At 27.1% G+C, this 17,117-nt stretch overlaps 1 protein-coding gene across 1 annotated transcript; it reads right to left on the bottom strand.

Moving 5' to 3' along the window:
- Positions 1–9,449: 9,449 nt before the first annotated feature.
- LOC129290404 (UV-B-induced protein At3g17800, chloroplastic-like) lies at positions 9,450–12,589 on the bottom strand. The gene is made up of 2 exons (XM_054927164.1): positions 11,961–12,589; positions 9,450–10,460 (listed from the first exon to the last, which is right to left on the bottom strand). The coding sequence occupies exons 1-2, from the start codon at positions 12,371–12,373 to the stop codon at positions 9,659–9,661; spliced, it is 1,215 nt and encodes a 404-aa protein (XP_054783139.1). The 5' UTR covers positions 12,374–12,589; the 3' UTR covers positions 9,450–9,658.
- Positions 12,590–17,117: the final 4,528 nt, after the last annotated feature.

The following is a 17,117-nucleotide window of genomic DNA, read 5'->3' as shown; positions in this document are numbered from 1 at the left end:
ACATACTGGACAATAATATAATTAAAAAAAGAAATAGACAGAATTATTGGGGGGAAAAAATATTTTTAATGAAATTGTCAATTTAATACTCCCTTTCAAATTACAAGATAGCTTTAGATAAAATCATACGTATTAATAAATTTGTTAAATATATTTTACAATCTTATTTTTTTAACATAAAAAATATAAATTTTTAAAAATAATTTTAATTTAAAATTTTATTTGTAAAAAAAATATTAAAAAGAGAATATATAAAAAGAATAATAATAAAAAAATATCATTATATATTTTGATATTTTAAAAATTTTAAAAAATATTTTATAATTTAAAATAGAGATAATATATTAAAATTATCCACCATTGTTGATGAGTTGAGAGTAAAAGTGTTTAATTTACAACTAGGTAATAATAATTAACCATTATTTGATAACGCACATATGCTTCTTCTTCTTTTTTTTTTTTTTGTGTGTTGGTGGGTATTAAGAGACCACGTGGCTGTCCATGCAGCCAATCACTTTCTTTCGATTAGAAGCGAGGCTGGAGGCCAAAAAGGCGTGTAACCAATTCTCTTCTCCCTATTTATTGTATTTGTCCCATTTATGGGTTGATTTATTTTGGTTGGTAAAGGATTTGGCTTACAATTTAAAGATCCTATTTGGTACAAGAAAATGAATGAGAAATCATAATTAGAGATCCTAATATTAATTATAATTAAAGATTTTAAATTATTAAAATTTCAATAACAGGTTATAGTCTTTATTTTATAATAAAATACCTTTTGTTGATTGTTTAAAAATTTACATCTGTTGTAAATTCTCAACTAATATTATAAATATTCTCGAGCATCTTTGATTAATTTTTTAAACAATTTATCTATATATTAACAGTAAAAAATACAATTGATTGGCCTATGATTTTATAACAAATTCTCATAAATTTTCAAGTGATATTACAAATAATCACAAACGTATTTTGTAGATCTCCTAAGCAATTTATCTATATATTAATAGAAAAAAAATCAAAATTTATAACTAATTCTCATAAATTCTCAACTAATATTATAAATAATCTCAAGTGTATTTTATTAATGTCTCAACTAATTATTCACATTTTTTAAATTGTAAGTAAAGATCGTGTTCTATTATTGAGATTTTCAATAATTTAAGATCTGTAATTGTAATTAATGTTACGAGACCTTCCATTGTTCCATACATATGGCTTATACACACAATAACCCTCTGTATCAGCAATTGTAATATTTTAAAAATTTTAGTAGAGGTTAAAGAAGAGTAAAATAATAAATTGTGTTTTAACTCAGATAATTTGAGGTTGACATAAGGCTTTTGGGCCTACCAGACCCTAATTGAGTTTAGAATCAAGTTATGAGGGATTATTGGGCCACTTTGGGCCCAGATTAGATGGATGAATGTGGGCTTAACCTATTGCACTATTTGCAACAACAGAGGACACATGCGCCATAGTGGATCAATGCAAATTCTTTTTTAAAATCTCTAATGTAATAGTGTCTGTGTGAGGAGGGAATGAGAGAGCTCAAAGGGGGGAGCCTTCCTTTGTTAGGGTTTGCAAGTTTCAACCCTTTTGATATCCTTAAGAGATATGCAACTTTTAGGTCACCTCCTACACTCTCTCTTCTATACTCTTCATGCTCTTCTTCTTATTACTTTAGGTGGTGGCGGCTAAGATCCAAAAATGGTAGGAACTATGTTAAGTTTTTGACATGATTTGGATTAATGGAAGTTTAATCAAGTATTTTAGAACAACCACTTGCAAAGGTCTTGAGTAGTCTAGTGTGATAAACCCTAGTATGGATTAGCTAATAAATGGTGATTTGCAAGTTGAATGCTCATTGTTGGTTATTGGGAGATTAAATGAGGTATTGGAGCTTAAGCAATGAAATAGATATACATAATGTATATAATCCTAGTAGAGGTCTTGGGATTTTGAATTTGATTAAGGGAATTAATTGTGATTAGTAATAATTAATCCCTAATGGCAATTAATGCAATTGATTGTAGATGTTGGCTACTCTAAAATACTTGAGCTTGTTGGAGGTTCTTTAGGTCATCAAAGTATACTTTTGGTTGGTAAAACTAAGGGTTGAGGTAACTAGTAATTAAATTTTTGTATATGTTTATTGTTTGCAAATTTAATATGTGATTAAGCTTGGCATAATAATGAATGAAATTAATGAATAGCTATGTTGAAAGTTGATAAATAATAATTTTATATATTTTTATCCTTTTAATTTAGATTTTTAAATATTTATTTAAGTTAATTGAATTTACTTGGATATTATTTGATTTTATTAACTAATATTTAATTTTAAAATTTTAACTAACTAAATATTGAATTTTAAAATATAAATTATATCTTTAATATTTTTACACAGTTATTATTTAATTTAATTTTATTTGTTTAGATATTCTAAATCTAATGTAAAAGATATTGATGGAGATTATTTTGAATAGAAGAGTGTGGATATATTTAAAGATCAAGTTAATAATCAAATTATAAAAATTTTATTTCTATTTATTTTGAGTTGTTTAATATAACTTTCAATTAGGGTTATTAAAGGTGGTTTTGTTATTTTATTAAATTATTAATTTTTATATATGAAGAGATACAGTGGAGGACGCACAGTTTTTTAGGAGACGAGAGCAGGCGGCGCATCACTTTTAAATTAGGAAAAATTACAATCAAGTACTATTGGAGGAATCTATTTACAGACAACTATCAAATAATTCTAAAATTATATTGCAGTATCAAGGAATTAAAATGTAATTAATTTTTAGCATGGACAGACAAAACTACTCTTCAATTTTTTTTAAAGAAAAATCTCAACCACCAATTGTCGAAGCTCAAACTTCGGTGGCCAAACTACATCATCGGACCGACCATCTGAGCTCCAGCAGCGATGGCTGGACCACCGTCAAAGCTCCAAAGTCGATCACCAAACTAATAAGGGAGGCTAACTATTTGTTTTAAAGTGATCAAGGTGGGGTTTGAACTCACATCCTTTTAGCAATTAAAAAAGTTGTTAGCCACTAGGCTAACAAATCCTTTCAATTATATAATAAAAAGTTATATATATATATATATATATATTCAACTTTGCTTCCATTTTTCATGTCAATATTTATTAGGAGCTTAATGGTTACTTATTATTTTATAAATAATTACTTGTTAAACTATTAATGAGACTTGTTAAAAAATTTAATACGCATTGATTTTTATAAATGCTTACTTGTTTTTATTACTAGGAATGATAAGTTTTCATTAACAATTTAATAAGCAAATATTTGTGAAATGATAAGTCCCCGTTACTAACTTTGAAAATTTCTCTTGATAGCTTGATAAGAAAATTTTAGCAAAATAATAAGTTTCTATGAGCTTTTGACATGTAAGCTTTCGATAAAAAATAAGTAAATATTTATAATAAAACATTTCATATTAAATTTCTTTGACCAGTCCCCATTAGTTATTTAACAAATAACTATTTGTGAAATGACAAGTCTCGTTACTAGTTTTAAAAAGTTTTCTTGATAAATTGATAAGAAAAATTTAGCAAAATAACAAGTTCCGATGAACTTTTGTCGACATGTAAACTTTTGATAATAAAAACAAGTAAACATTTATAAAAAAAAACACTCCATATTAAATTTCTTTGACAGGTCCCTATTAACAATTTAACAAGTAATCATTTGTGAAATGACAAGCCTCATTACAAACGACTACTTTTTAAACAACGTAATGGGACTTGTCATTGTTACTTAATTTATCATAACAAGTCCCGTTATTTAATTTAACAACTAGCCGTTTATAAAGTGACAAGTAACCATTAAGCTTCTGATAAGTATTAGCATGAAAATTGAAAGCAAGTTTTAAAATATAACGAAATTTCTCATTTCACAAATGATTTTTTATTAAATTATCGATGGAAACTTGTCAAAGAAATTTAATATGAAATTTTTTTTTATAAGTACACTTGTTTTTATTATCAAAAGCTTACATATCGACAAAAGCTCATAGGAACTAGTAACGGAGTTTGTCATCTTACAAATAGTTACTTGTTAAATTGCTAATGAAGACTTGTTAAAGAAATTTAATATGGAGTATTTTTTTTATGAATGTTTACTTATTTTTATTATTAAAAGCTTACATGTCAAAAGTTCATAGAAACTTATTATTTGCTAAAATTTTCTTGTCAAGTTATCAAGAGAAATTTTTAAAACTAATAACAGGGTTTGTCATTTTATAAATAGTTACTTGTTAAATTACTAATCGAACTTGTCAATCCTAGTAATAAAAATAAGTAAGCATTTATAAAAATTAATGTGTATTAAATTTTTTAACAAATCCCATTAGTAGTTTAACAAGTAGTCATTTGTAAAATGACAAATAACCATTAAACTTTTAATAAATATTGGTATGGAAAGTGAAAAACGAAGTTAAACACACACACAGACACAGACACACACACACACACAAACTTTTTATTATATACTTGAAAGGATTTGTTAGCTTAGTGGTTAACAATTCTTTTAGTGGCCAAGAGGATGTGAGTTCAAACTTTACCTTGACCACTGTAAAAAAATAATTAGCCCCTCTCGTTGGTCTGATGAGCTTTAGTGGTGGTCTAGTTATCACTGCTAAAGCTTAGATGGCTGGTCAAGCAATGTGGTCCGACTACCAGCGGTCAGTGGTTGAAAATTTTTTTAAAAAAAAAATTGTGGGGCAATTTTGTCTTTTTATGTTAAAATAAAAAAAATAAATCATGTTACCATTTTTACAATAATTCATTTCATATTTATCTTTATTTATAATTAATTTTTTTGAGAGAGAATTGGCCGTGATTTTTTCCTTTAAATTAAAAAGGGGAGCATGGGTGGCAAAGAATTGAAAAGAGCAAGGAAATGTCCGAGCAGTAGCAATTGCTATTCGCGTCTTTCCTTCAATGTAATTTGCCCAGGCGATGGCTTCTCATGCTTTCATACAGTATTATTTGATTTTTAGTTTTATGAAAAATTAATTTTTTTAGTATGATTAATCATAAACTATAATCTTAAATTTTAATTAAAATTTTTAATATTCAGAAAAAATTTTATTTTAACTTTATTTTAATTTATTCTTTTTCTCTTTACCTCTAAATTAAAGTCAAATATTAAATTTTTCTTAAAAAAAAGTTTTGAATGTAATAAAAGAATAAATAATACATTTTTTTATTATAAAAATGTGAAAATGTAATCTTATGAAAGTCAAAAAGGATTACGTGGTAAATAATTAGGTATAGATAAAATAAAAATATAATTAATGATTATATTTTATGTGATGTTATTAGAAAGGATCATATATGCATGCTAATTTAAATATTTTCTAAATTAAAATTATATTTTTAATATTCTTTTATAAAAATATATACACATATAAAAAATGTACCATATTTTATATTTTTAAAAATTAAAGTATTGATATATCGGATATGTATCAATATTCGATACATATATCAGTATCTATATAACATAGGTTAAATGTATAAGCTAGTTAAAAAATTATTTTAATAATAAATATAAGACATCAATCTTCTTTTTTAGACATCAATCTTCGTTATTTCCTCATTTAATTTGTCATGTAATGCAAAGGAATGGGCATCGTATTTAACTTGTGACTCATTGAATGGAGACATTTTAGGACACTCGGTCCACATTTTTTGCAAATAAATAATTTATCTAATTTCATATTATATGTAAATCACTTAATTATTTCTTTCAGATTACAATATAGAACATTTTTAAAAAACTTTACTTGATCTATAATATAAAATATTAGATAGATGTTATGCATTTTTTTAATTATACATTTACTTTATTATACTCCACTCAAGTAATTAATGGGCATACTTTAAATAAATCAAATTTTATATTTATTTCTATTAGAGATACAATTGAAAAGATGTGAATTATTTAAAAAAATTAAGATTTTAACTGACTTTTCTTTTTAAAAATATAAATTGCTCACACGTGTTTTTCTATTGGAGTGAATCATATTTGAGATACAATTGAATAATAAATATGAACATTTTTTTTATCAAAAATTTAAATTTTAATTTATCATGTTATGAGAAATTAATCATTTTTATTAAACCCAACATCTATTGGTCTAATTAGATTTTTTTTAGAAAAATATCAAATAGCTCCATCAATGAGTTTGGCATCAAGGAAGAGAATGTATACCAATTGTGGGGAGGCATTATATAGTTATAGCAATATGTCAATGTTTTATAAAGTCTTTTTCAAAATTTTGAATTTATATTATGAGATAAGATAACATAAGAAGTTGTAGCATTTGTTCATATTCAAAGAATATATCAAAATTGAAACAGACAAAATAAATCCATTTTGGAAATTGGACTTTATTTCCAATAATCATAATATTAACTAAGGCAGGTTTCGATCATTTGATCAACTTCCCTGGATTGTAACGACTTGGCTGGATATTATGCACTGACAAAAATTACGAATTTTCATTTTGAGTTCTGTGACCAGGACAAAAGAAATAATCATGCCATAAATTTTTTTAAATTATTAAAAAATTATATATAATACCCGCTCTGTCGACTTAGTTGCCAAATTCTTGGAAAAAAATTCAATTAAAACACGCTATGTATAATTTTATTTTGTCTTATTGGATGTAGAGATCCTAAAATCATTTATTGGGAGGGGGCACATTATATTTGGAAAGATTTTCTAAAATTTAGAACAAAATCCAATAAAAGGAGATAAAATAAAGGTCCGCCAGTTATAGTGTTGAAAAAAGTTTTCTAAACTTGATGAAAAATAGTTTTAAACCAACTCTGAAACCGTTTTGGTAGGGCAGATTTAGAAAACCAAAGGCTTTCTTAAAAGAAAATATTTTTTTGACCAGTTCATCGAGATAGGGTTGCGAAGTATATATGAAAAAAAAGAAAAAAAATTATATAGATCACATCCATATTTATTATTATACTCACTCATGTTTCAAATTATAAGACACTTTTAAAAAAGATTCAGCATCTCAAAATATAAGACATTTTAATAAAAATAAGATTTCATTAATGATATTTTTTCAATATTACCCTTCTCATATATTCTCTCTCTTCAATATTCTTTCATCATTGGAGTATTAAATAAAGGATATTTTTAAAAGTTTATATTTTTATTTTAAAAAATAAGATTGTAAAGTGCATTTAATGAGTTTTATTGATATATGAAATTTGATTTAAAAGTGTTTTATAATTTAAAACGGAAAGAGTATTTTAATATTTTAATTAACATGAGCCATCTAAATTTAACTGGATAATCCATTATTGAATTGAGAGTGAAACAAAGAGCTGAAGAAGTGAGGAGGAACAATTATTTTCAGGATAAAGGTATAAATTTGGTCACCAATTATTTTTCTAGAATCATTGGGTAGTTTATACTATGAGGTGATATAAAATAAATTCTCAACTTTCAAAAAAGAAATATCTAGCACCCACCGTTAATTTCACTCAATGGATGCTAGGCGGGATTCACAAAATTTAACTGAAAATGACATGTGATACTCCACTTCAGCATAAGAAAAGGTACAAATTTAATCACAAATTATTTTTTGAAAAGCATTGGGTAACTTTTACTATTAGGTGGTGTAAAGAAAATAATCAATTATAAAAAAAAAAAAGACCATCCAAAACCTTCCTATCAACTTTGACCATACATCATTTATTTTTAAATTTATAGCATCCACATTGCATCAATCTCAACAAGAGAAGAAGAGATTTAAAGAGTTTTTATCTGAAGATATTAAAAACTCAAAGAGTCTCAACATGTCAATTTAGCCATGAATGATTTTTATAGAAAATGAAATGATTGAGAATTTTTTAAACTTTTTCTTCTTGAGCTAAGATTGAAAATGAAGGCAAGAAAATTAAAAAGATTAACATGTTATGGGTCTTATAAGTCTGAAAACAAACAATGTTTGGTCAAAATTGATGAAAAAGTATTGGATGTTCTGTTTTTTATAGTAGAGATTACCAAATGCTTTTCAAAAAATAATTCATGACTTTATTATCATTTTTATCTGTTGAAGTGGAGTGCTACATGTCATTTTAGTCAAAATTTGTAAGCTGCATGAGTTGTTAACATCTGTTAAATAAAAATTAATGAAGGCTGCTAAATGATTCGTTCTTTAAAGTTGAGAATTTATTTTGCATCATCTTTTTTTATAAGCTACTCAGTGCTCTTGAAAAAATAATTGAGAGTTAAAATTACACCTTTATCCTTATTTTTATTAAAAAAGTATCTGCTTTCTAGAATATTATCAAAATTGTTATTCATACACGCATGCGTATACATGCGCGATCGAAATTGTTAGATTATATTTGAAGTTTATTAAGTTCAATTAGAAATAGCTCTCCAAGTTTTTTCAAAATAAGACATCAACTTTATATGCTACACTGATATAAATTGTGAACTCCATATCTCTGTTAAGACTCAAGAGCTCAATTTTTTAGCGTCATGAGATTTCATCAACAACAACATTTATTTGTAAGATTCAAGGATGTCAAATGATTCTAGAATATTTAAAATTTGACACCCAGCAAATTTATATCCAAGAACAGCACTCTTGACAGCATAACAGCACATTTGTCAGCAAGACTTAGATCTCCAAAATTATACGTAGATGAAACTCTATGAAACTAGTTGTTCTCGCTATTTTAAAATAAATAAATAGATACACCCTTCATCATTAACCCTTTATTACTATTCTCTCATAAAATACAACCTTACCAACTTTCCAAAAAGACTTGGGAGCCCTTTTGTTGCAGGAAAAGATGGAAATTGTATGGGTTAAAAAAAATGAAAATAAAAATAAACTAAATTACTCTCTATCTTCATAATAAGCATGACAAAATTTAATATCACATACCACAAATGTCATAATTACCACACCCTCCGTAAACTTCAAAAATCATGATTATTAACTTTATGAACTAAATTACTATTTTTTGTTGTGAAAATGATTGACTTATTTTTTCTCCACATCTTGATCATTTTACTTTTATCTTTATTTTTTCAATCAATTTCTTTTAAAGAGCAATCGGGCTCCTGGAGAGACACAGTTAGGACTGTCACTAATTTGACTCCATCTTCAAAGTGGCAGCACCAGATACACAGTTAGGACTCTCACCAATTTGACTCTCCATCTTCAAAGTGGCAGCACCAAGTTAACAAAAGACAGGAAAATGTAAAATACTTCCAAAGTACAAGAGATGAAAAATAATGACAACATGAATGAAAAGGTTGAGGGGGGGGGGATTCATACGCATTCTTTTATTCCTCATATATTTCAATTCAAAAAGTGCATAACTCAAAAAGAAACCAAGTTACTTTGTAAACATATCATAACCATCAGATGAAAAGCTGAATAATATTCAAAGATAGATTTCAAGTCAACTCTGATAATTAACTTCCAGAAACACCCCTTGTCAAAACTATACAAGGAAAGGAAGATGTTAATTGTCAAGCCACTCAAGCTGAAAATGGTAACTCACTGAATATACAAAAGAGCATTCCTCCATCAACCAAGTGATTTTATTTAGCCATATGTGCCTGTACACTATTTATACATCTCTAAGCTTATATACATTATCGACGTAATCTTCTACCTCCCAAAGGAACGATCCAAAAGCAGCAGCTTCCATGACTAACCTCCTCAAGCTAGAAAATGAAGTTACAATGACATCATCATTCTCAACCAACTCGCATTTCTCATTTCCGAAAAGAGCGAAACTATAACGATGTATCAATTTCAGAGCCTCCTCAGATCTCAGTTTAGCACATCTCTGCAGTGACTCAGGGTGAAATCCTGTTAGATAATCCTTCAAATCTTCAATTTTCTCTTCCTTCCTGGTAAGCCCTTGACCAACAGACGGCAGGTTATTCCTACGGCCAAAGATGATATCGCTGTATCTATAATGAGATGGAGACGTATCATGAAACGATGGGCCAGTCCTTCCACTGAAACAAAGATCATCATGACCCAAAGATAAACTTCGATCCAGGTGGTACCTCAATGCAACTGACTTCAGAAAGTAACCATATAATATTGAGGCAACATAAATTTGGGCAAGCTTGAAATGTCTAATCTTAGTTGTTGCCCAAATATCTCTCACGCTGCAGTTTGCTTTCAAGCCCGTTACAGTGGTTACATGTTCCTTTAATAAATCCAAAGCTCCCAAACTGTGAATGGAGTCTAGTTGCCAGTCCTTTGAAGGCAATATCTCTAACCTACCATTATAAATGCATCTGGACAGCTTGGGAACCAAAGGGACCCTGATCTCAGAAAACTTGTAGAAGATCAGCAAATACATGATATCTAGTAAAATAGTTCGACACTGATTCTCTTTTACTTCTGCAATCCTCCTGGCATCAAGTAAAACTTCAGATCAATTGCCATTCCAATAATATAGTAAAGAGTATATACAACCATCAGGGACCAAAGAAGTTGGTTACTATGCTGTTTAACTTGTTCGAGTCTATGACTTTAATGCCAAGTAAAGAGTATCATGCAATCATCTTGAAAGACTACTCAAGATCCACAAGTCAATAGATAATGTGAACACTAATCAACCTGATTGACAAGAAATAATTTAGGCTAAAGCTTAAATCTTAGACAAGGAAAATAGAGTTTGAGGTAAGTTTCATTGTTCATGACTTTTAAATGGCATGGCTTCTTGCAACTTTTATAAATTAAATTAATAATTTACTATTGATTCTCAAGCTATCATTTCTGTAAGTTACTTTATTCTTTGCAGATAAAGATAAGGAAAGGCACTAAATGACTGCCATTACTCAAAATCACCTATTTTAAACTATATATAACATTAAATTCTCCCAAAAAAATTCATTCAAGAACAGAGGAAGTCCAATTAGTTTTTTTTTTTTTTTTAAATGGATGCTGATTCCACAAGTTCGAAGTTTTGGCCTAATTAACTTTCATTAATCAAGTTGCCAGTGTTATATATATATACATGAAAATATAAAAAAGAGGGAAAAGCTCATATCTCACTCCAAACAAAATGGTTTGTAGCCAATCTTCGGCAATATAGGGACCCTGACTATTTCAGATGTACCAACTGTTCCATCCAAGAACAAAAAATCATTGAAGAAATAGTCCTTCACAGGGTTTCTATATTCTGAGAGCTTACCAACCACAACAAAAAATTCAAAATGCTATCTATTTATCTAATACTTAAATTATAACACTCTACACCCAAATACATGCAATGACATAAATTTACCACTACCCGAATTTTGATCAGATCTATTCCTGCAAATAATGTTAAGAGCAAAGTTATGGGCACAGCTCATCTGAGTCTTTAGGCATACAAAACTGCTCAAGAACAAGCTCATATTGGTTATTGGAAATTATCAACAAACTAAGAATAAACAACAGATAAAATGATTCAATTGTAACTGGCTTTCTAAATTACCAATATGAAAGTTGTCTGATCACGGAAAAGCCTATCATCAATAGAATGAAAACTTTCACTGCAATAAGTGTATTTTATTCAAGGAAGGACGGAGGGACAAACGTGTTATTGATATCAGTCTTCTTACTAGCCATAGTTATACCGTCAACTTGACAGAAAAATTATCGTACTTTCCACCATATTCATAAGCCACGAAAACCATGAGCGGTTCAGTAAACCACATAATATTTATAAGCATGTCTCTCAATGGTGAGCAGAGCCACTGTCAGTCGCAGAGTTATCCCTTCACAACTCACAATTGAGCACATTGCGCATGAAGGCGGATGCAAAATTTTGTAATCAGTTGACTAAAAGCGTGGAATAGCAGACTCTTTTGTGTGTGTGTGTGTGTGTGTGTGTGTGTGAGGAGGATTTGAATAAAATCGCTAACCTGTGAAGAACTTCCTCATCAGAACCCGCACTAAGTGCCATGCGAGCAACTGCAGCCTCTCGATCATCAGACAAAATCCTCAGTTCTTCATTGACGGAGAGGTGAAACAACGAACGATGGTTCTGCAAGATGCTGGTGAGAAACTTACCCACCGGCGTTTTGAGCTGAAGGGGCGAGTTCGAGTTCAAGGTGCTGAACTCGCATGGACTCGCACCGGCACTCGCTACAACCTTCATCGGTCCGCGGCTGCTTAAGCGGTCAAAAACACCACACAAGGACCTGAATGGAGGAGAATCCACGGGCTTGCGAGGGAAATTACATGCCAATTGGGGTTTAGGAGAAGAGAGCAACGAAGAAGAAGAGGAAGAAGAGGGAAGGGTGAAGTTGGGGAGGTGGCGGAGACAATTATCCATGAAGAGAAGTCAAAAACAGAGAAAATAGAATTGAATTGAAAGAAGAATTCGGCGAAGGAATAGTGATTGAGAGGATTGAGAGAAAGAAAGATCAGAGAATTGGAGACGAAGGAGAGAGAAGTGAATTGAGCTGAGTGGGCTGTGGGAATGGAAGAAGGGAAGAGAGTCTTTAAGAAGAGAAGCGTAAAGAGGAATGATTTCCGTGGCAACTGGGAAGCAAAATACAGCCAGTTGCATAGAAGGATGACAATATCCTTACACATTACTTGATTGATAGGGTTGGATTTGAAATCTCAATTTATTTAAAAAAATTTTATTTACATAGTTTAAATAATAAAAGTTAAAAGTTAATACTGTTAGGTATTATTTTATAGAAATCTGAAATAATAAAATTCTAAAAAAATTTTAAATATTATATTTAAATACATATGAATTTAAATTTATATTTTATCTAAATTCAAATATAAATTTTATCTTAATTTTATTGTAATTTAAAATATTTTTTAAATTTTTATTATTTCAAATATTCATGTGTGTCCTTGAAATACTATCTATAGTAGTAATTTATCTTTATTATTTAAATTATTTATAAATAATTATATATATATGAATTTAAAATTTAAGATTTTAAATCTAAATCTACTAATTCAAATATTATTTAATATAAAATTTGAATTCCAATAAAATTAAAATTCATAAATATAAAGGATTTGGCCCAAGTTCATATATAGATATATATAGAGAGAGAGAGAGAGATATATATATATATATATATCTAAACAAAACATGGTGTTTTTAAAGATTTTATTTATCAATTCAATTTTAAATTAATATATTAAATAAAAATATTATATAAGTATTGCCACGTCACTCTCTCAGCTGACAACATGACGTCAAAACTCAAAAGTGCTGGGTTTGCGAACCCGCGGTCATGTCCGCCGGGTGCCGGCAAACAAAAAATGCACTGGCAATCCTGCCGGCATAATAAGGCATAAAAGGGCTAAAGTATCTTTACCTCGTATATTTTTTTTTTGAAAAAATTAGGTATCATGTATTAATAAATAAAATATTTTTTTCATAGATCATTTTATTATTGAGTAAAAATCTCTGCTCATTAGTTAGTGATCCATGGCAAAGGAGCTTTTTTCTCCTCTAAAAATAATTTAATAAAAAATTCACTTATTAATATAAGATACTCAATACTTCTTAAAAAAATTTAAAAAAAAGTACTTTAACCCTAATGACAATGAAAATAATATTTTTTAAATAAATTATAAAAAAGACCTTATAAAAAATGATTAAGTCCTTTAAATATTTTATGTCATTCTTTATAATTTTTTGATTAACTAATAATCTTCTTTCAAAATATCACACCATCCAAATTTAATATTTTGATATTTTGTAACTTTATATTAACAAATAAATGGATAAAAAGAGTATTATCTTATTGAATTTGTAACTAATTTTTTTAGTTTTAAAATGAAAAATATATTGCATTATATGAAAATATTAAATAATAATAAGTGATATTTCAATTCTAAATATATATTAATTTGACCGTTAGTTAATCAAAAAAATTATAGAGAATGGCTTAAAAAATTTAAGTAACTTAATTAATATTAATTTTCTTAAAAGGTTATCTTCTTAATAAATATTAAATATTTTAACAATATCTATTAAATTTTGTTTTAACAAAACTTTAAGGTGTTTAACACTTAAAAAAAAAAAAGTTCAGAGACAAGTTAATATCAAAGAACATCATATGTCAACAAAAAAAATGACAGAGTTAATGAATTACTGATAAAAGAAGATTTCTGCTCTATTCTAAGAAATAATTTATAAAAATATCTTATTTATTCGTATAAGATGCTCAAAGCTCAAAGTAAAGTAACTCTAATTTAAATAGGATTTCAATATTCTTTTCCTTTTTTTTTTCTTTTTTTAAAACATAGGATTCAATTGAGTAAGTTTGTACAAATTAAAGCATCCGTTTGTTTAAAAATAAAAAATAAGTGCTCTTCATATAATTCATAGATTTTATAATATATATTATTCTATGTTTAGTTATAAAAATAAAAAATGATAATTATTTAGTTATTTTTAGATATTTTCATGAATCTCTATTTATAAAAAATAAATTATTGAGTTATTTTAAAATTTTATCATATTTTCTTATATCTATATATTTTTATCACATTTTTTCTCATCTACTATATATGATTATTTCTTTTTTTATAATATAAAGAGTAGGCTCTACCAATAATAGAAATTATCTCTCCTCAGGGACTGAGTGCAAAGAGTAGATTTCTGTAAATTAAATTGTTACATGTATGAAGACTGGGATTTTTTTTATGAAATACATATTTCTTTTGATGAAATTGGCTGGGATATTTCTATAATAAAGTGACTTATTAAAATAATTAGAAATATATTTTTTTAGATTCTAATCATTTTTAAAATTTAAAAAAATATAATAAAATTTCACAAAAATGAATTGTAAAAAATATAAGTGATTTTTAATTAAATAAGCTTAAACAAGTAAGCCCAAAATCTGATTAATCACTTCAAAAACAATTTTTTGAAAAGCTGATAGCATTTAATAAAGAATTAATTTTAAGACATTATAATTTTAGATAACTTCAAAAACAATTTTTTGAAAAGCTGATAGCATTTTTATGCAAAAATGGATCATAAATCTATTTAAAAATACTTAAATGTTAGCACCATTGATTTTTTTTAAAAAAATTAATATCAATTTTTAAGTTCGGATCTGGGGGAGCCAAACAACTTTATTTGAGCACGTAAAGCAAGTACAAAAGATAGAAGTAAACAGGCAAAAAACATAAGACACCACCCAGGCACCCACGAACCAAACAAATGAGTTAATGCAATATATTTGAACGAAGCTTCCCAAAATTTTTGAACCAATCAAATTCGGTATGTTAGGCCACGCATAATAAACCAAAATAAATAAATTTGAAAAGATTTACAATCAAGCCTAATAAAATACTCCCTTCATTTTAAATTATAAGACATTTAAAAAAAAATTCATCCCAAAATATAAAATACTTTAAATAAATTAAAATTTTATTAAATGCATCGGTTTTAATATTAAACTTGCCCTCTTTATAATTAATTTTCATTCATTTTTTAATATATTAAATAATGAGTATTTTTTAAAATTTATATTTATATTTTAAAAAAATACAGTTATTAAGTACATTTAATGAAGTTTATTAATGTGTAAAATTTTCTCTAAAAATTTTTTATAATTTAAAATAAAGGAAGTAATATATTTTTAATGATTGGCAAATTTAGACCGGCCCTAATAGGTCCAAATACAAACTAAAATTTTAACTTTTTTAAAAAAATATAAAATCTGTTAAATATAAGTTTTAGTTTCAACAATATATTTGAGTATATCATTATATATAGTTTCTTAAAAAATTAAAAATAATTAATATGATTATATTTTTATTATTTCAAATTTATTAAGCAACTTAAAATAATGTTTAAAATATATTTTAATTTTGATTTTTAAAAATTAAGATCCAAAAGTCTTTTACTTTTTTAAGCATTTTAAAAAAGCATATATTATATTTTTTATGATAATAAAAATAATTAAATTTAAAATGAAAATGAAATTTTATTTTAAAAATGAAAATGAACAATTCGGCAGTTCGGCAGCCTGAAGTCCAACAATGTTTCGACAATGTTTGGTTACATAGATCTTTTTATAAATTTTATCTAATCTGGATCCATCAGAATTTCCAGCTTTACAACCAATTCTCTTAAAATTATAAAATTGATATTTAAAATTTTGCAAAAAATGATAATTGATTTTAAAAAAGTAAATTTCAGACGCATAACCCATAACACACATTGTAGAGTGCTCTATGTCACAATTTTTGAAAATTTGCTATATTAACCATGTGGTTATAGCATTCAAATAAGGATTAAAAAATTATTTTTCAAATATTCTAATTTGAACCATAATTTTTTGTTTATTCAATTATTTCTGTCCTTTTTCGGACTTGCCTATTCTAAAATATGATTTTTTTTCCTTGAGCTTTTGTTTTGTCGAGTCATCTGTTAGAAAATGTTACAAATTTTCATAATATTATCTTTATTAATTTTAGAAAATTATTTAAAAGTATAACCTCATCAATTTTTTCGCATTTCACTTTTCTAAATAAAACAATAGGAATCGTCTTAAGATATAAGTATTAAGATTTTATTCTATGTTATTGCCAAAAAATAATATTCTTGGTACTCTTGAATAATTTTATGTTACAATCCCAACGATTATGATAATTTCGTATAGACTTATTATTTTTTTTTTTTTGTAGGGATTTCGTATAGACTTTTTTCCCCTGTTGAGATCACAAACGACTGGAGACCAGTGAAACATATATTCTTAAATTCCATGTCTGTTTCGGCTCATGGCCGAATGATGTTGATTGCATAGGTTTAGAATAGCCTTTTTTTTAATTAATTTATTTTGGTAAGATTGCAAACAAAATAAATAAAATAGAATTGTTATTAATCATTTAAAATATTATCCAAAACACTCAAACGTTTTTGTCTCTTGGTTAAGCGAAGAGATACTGAATTGATTTGCATATTATTCAACTGGCCTTGTTGAGTGACCAGACGTTGAATTTATCTAAATCGATTTATTATTTCTCCATTGTGTTGATTCTTCTCAGTGGAATTCGGAATCCTGCTTGTGCACTTGTGCTCA

This window comes from Prosopis cineraria, unplaced genomic scaffold, assembly GCF_029017545.1.
Source record: "Prosopis cineraria cultivar Desert tree isolate PC_DT_omini unplaced genomic scaffold, ASM2901754v1 PC13, whole genome shotgun sequence".
Classification (NCBI taxonomy): domain Eukaryota; kingdom Viridiplantae; phylum Streptophyta; class Magnoliopsida; order Fabales; family Fabaceae; genus Prosopis; species Prosopis cineraria.
The sequence above is the reverse complement of the archived record's forward strand: the minus strand, read 5'-3'. Positions and strand labels throughout refer to the sequence as shown.